General features: G+C 47.2%; 1 protein-coding gene across 1 annotated transcript; it reads left to right on the top strand.

The window, feature by feature from the left end:
• The first annotated feature begins 206 nt into the window (after positions 1–206).
• On the top strand, positions 207–1,043 carry LOC147427832 (uncharacterized). Its single transcript, XM_086496453.1, has 3 exons — positions 207–330; positions 613–659; positions 826–1,043. The coding sequence occupies exons 1-3, from the start codon at positions 207–209 to the stop codon at positions 940–942; spliced, it is 288 nt and encodes a 95-aa protein (XP_086352579.1). The 3' UTR covers positions 943–1,043.
• Positions 1,044–3,622: the final 2,579 nt, after the last annotated feature.

Here is a 3,622-nt window from a genome sequence, read left to right as displayed (position 1 = left end):
TATTATTATCACTTTGACTTTGGGGACGGACGAACAACAAAAGTTAGGGTGAACGAACGGCAGAGGGCTGCTCGCTCCCCAAAGACCTCTGTCTGCACGCGCGCATGTGTGTGTGTGTGTATTTTCGTACGCGCACATAAGCCTGAGAGAGAGAGCGTTGAGGACGCACTGCAAGTCGCAAGAGGTGGGCTTCGGTGCGATGAGACATGCGTGCAACGGCTCCGACATCGAGTTCGACGGGCAGGTCGTCGGGGGAGCTCAGCAGGCTGTCATCAACAGCATCCACTTGCAGCCTTCTGTGCGAAGAGGCAATTGAAGAATGCCACATTAGTGGCATTATTCAATAAACCTATATAACTACCCTGATCGTCTGACTAAAAATTTAAAATTCTTGACCGTGTGATTAGACCATAGAGACGATGAGGGTAGTTATATAGGTTAGCTAGTATGTATATGTCCGTACGATTCATTTTTAATCTTGCTTTAAAAAGAATCTCTAAGGGGTGCCTACAGCGTCACTTGGGATAATTTCCTACAGCGTTAAAACTCTCTTCTTCTTCTTCTCTCTCGCGTCCGTGTGCACGACAGCTACAGGGCATTTGCTGTGTCAAGAAGCAAGAGTCGCAGCAGGAGAGGGAAATTCAGACAAGCTCGCCAGGGTACAGAGACAGAGAGAGAGAGATAGAGAGAGAAGAGAGAGAGAGAGAGAGATGGGTGTTGGGGTTGCAGAGAGCGCACAGAGTGCAAATAGGAGGAGGAGGAAGTCTACATGCAGGTTGTTGTGTGCGTGTGGACGAAAACTTAAAACATTTTTTATTACTGCAGGCAAAGCTGGTAATGCACACCGAGTACATGGAAGGGATGGTTAGGGAAGCAAGTTTATCTTCATCACACGGGACGTTTGAAGATCAATTCCTCACTAAATCGCAGTTTTTACTCTGAAAGCTAAGAATCTTGAAGCCTTGGTGAAGGTATCATGGTATAAATCCCTGCAGTTGCTGAATCACAAGAAGTTTTGGACAAATTCTCACAACATTGTGACTTACCTCAAAATCATGAACTTCTGTGAGAGAGGCACCGCATACCTAGCTAGGTACGATTGGGGACAGGGACCGCCGGCCCGGTGGGGGGGGGCCGGGGTCCCTGCCCCCAATCGTACCTAGCTAGGTATGCGGTGCCTCTCGAGCATAAGCTCATGATGTTATTCATTGTATGAAAAACACTGGAAAAGACAACATTTTCCTACATGAGAAATTTTCTAAATCTTCTTGTGAATGGTGATGATAATGAATGTCTGACAACAACAATTAACAGCAGACTTAAGCAAATAATCATCAACAATCCATCGACGGAGCTGGTCACCATCTCTATAGCGCATGAGCCCAGGGCCCTGCACTAGCATAAGCATCAGCATGGGTAAATGCAGGTGCATGCTCATGATGATCTCTGTTTTGATGTGGTGCACCGACACAACCAGATCATTCGCGGGCCGGCGCAGCCACGGCAAGGCCTGCATCCACTACGTTTGAAATCGACTGTGATAAACCAAGGCCTTGTTCTACATATGCAAAGATATCAAAACATGGCTCTCCCTGTGCTGATTAATGTGCATGCTTGCACAATGCACTGTCTGTATGTATGTCCATGACATGCATTTGCCCCCAAAAAGCATCGTTACCATGTAATTACCTTTGATTCGTATTGATATATGCAGGGGTGCTCTCTCGCATCAATGGCATCCGCAACATATGTGTTTTGGTACTCATCTCTGCTTGTTTATGTGGGTGGCAACATAAAGGCATTGCTCTCCGGACATGCCGGTGGATCGACAGCTACCACACCATATCTTTTGGAATTGGTCGGGTTTTCCGTTTTGCTTGGCAGATTAAGCTCATCAATGGCATACTTGGCCTTCTGCATGAGCCACTCAAAGACATGACTTGGCTGTTGGAAGCCGAGGCGGTCCTGGATGTCATAGAACTGCAATGCAGTGGACACCGAAAGGCGCACTCTTCTGTCTCTCATACCCTTCGACGTCTTCACCTTGCTATGCCTATCTTTGCCTGTGTGAGACCCACCTCCGTTTCTTCTTGCCATAGCTACATCAGCTGGTCTCATACTTGGCCTACCACTATACAATATTTTGTTCTTCAACATGTTTCGGCAGCTTGCGGCCATATTCGGCATCGCAAAATCCTCTCTATTCATTATATACACCCCTTCTCTGCTTGCCGACGGTGTAGCCCCTGCTCGGCCCACGCTGTATTTTTGCTGGTTCAGCACCTCGGGAGCACCTTGCGGTGTCATCTCATCATCTCGACTCTTATGCAAGTTTGGGTATCCTCTTCCGTCGAGATTAAGCTTCTGGGTCGGCATATCCTGCTCATGTGCTGCATTCATCCACATTTCTTGCATTGGCAATGGCACCTCTCCTTGAGACACCACTGAAGGCTTCTCAGCAATTTGATATTGGGCTTCAATGTGATAGGGACTAGAGGTTGAACCTACAGTCGTTGAAGTGCGGTAAGCATGAATTGGCGTATTTGATGCCATCCCTTGCACCATAGACATTGTCCCTCCTTCTGCATCCATGTTTTTAGCATAATGCTGAGAAATGCCCTGCATGTGCATTGTCCCTCCATTTCTTACAAACATAGCATGATGCTGAGAATCGGCACACATTGACATTGCGGGCGTGCCGATCATTGATCTGCTTGAAACATGGTGCACCTCTGTGTTTGTTGGGATACCCTCACCATAAAGAAGAGGGGCACTAACATTATAAGGAATGCTATAATAGTGGGCCTCTTGAGGGGGCCTGCAATTCAACACTCCTAGAGCATTTGCATTGCTGGTGTAGTCATCAGGCAGAGAGATGGGAGGTGTTGCGTGTGTGTAATGTGCCGTCCCGGCATTCATATGCCCGGCACCGGCAGCATCGATATTCTGGCTATCGTGCATACAACTATATGCTGCTGGGCCAGCACCAGGGACACAATAGCTAGGATAATTTGTGCTGCTTGGGAGGAGGTGCAGAGGTTGTTTGCCGCCTTGCCAATTACGCGCCAGCACCAGAGGTGGAAACGGCCCAGATGGAAATCCTCTCATCCACTCATCCTCAGACATGGCTAGAAAGAAAAGGGAGGCAGGCAAGCTACAAAGATATTGAGGCAAGCCACAATCAGCTGCTGATAACTGCAGAAGGCAAGAAAGAGCATATGTGTGTAGGACATAACTGATTAGGTGAAGCAGAAAAGCCGCCTTTGGACACCTTCACTTTGGATGCAATCATAAGAATGGAAATGGAAGCTTGATCATATCATGACCTGAATGATATGTTGAGGATCTGAGTGCTGATGGCTTAATAATGAGCAACATCAAAGACAGAAAAGGTGTAGATTAGCTTAATATTGAGGCATATTAATCTGTCTTTTCAAACAGAACAAGGGTTGCTCCAGATGGGAAAAATCAGCAATGAATGTTGTGTCACTAGATCTTCCTCACTAGAACTAGAGGCCTTTTGAGAAGCAGGGCAAAGTGTCTTGTCTCTCTCAGATCCCTAAGAGGACAAGTTCTGCAGACGTGGTGAGTGGCCTGACTCATGTCCCTCTCTTCAAATACA

Source organism: Adiantum capillus-veneris, chromosome 23 (assembly GCF_014529385.1).
Source record: "Adiantum capillus-veneris isolate H3 chromosome 23, ASM1452938v2, whole genome shotgun sequence".
NCBI classification, from domain to species: Eukaryota; Viridiplantae; Streptophyta; class Polypodiopsida; order Polypodiales; family Pteridaceae; genus Adiantum; species Adiantum capillus-veneris.
Note: the sequence above shows the minus strand (reverse complement) of the source record. Positions and strands in the feature narration are given on the sequence as shown.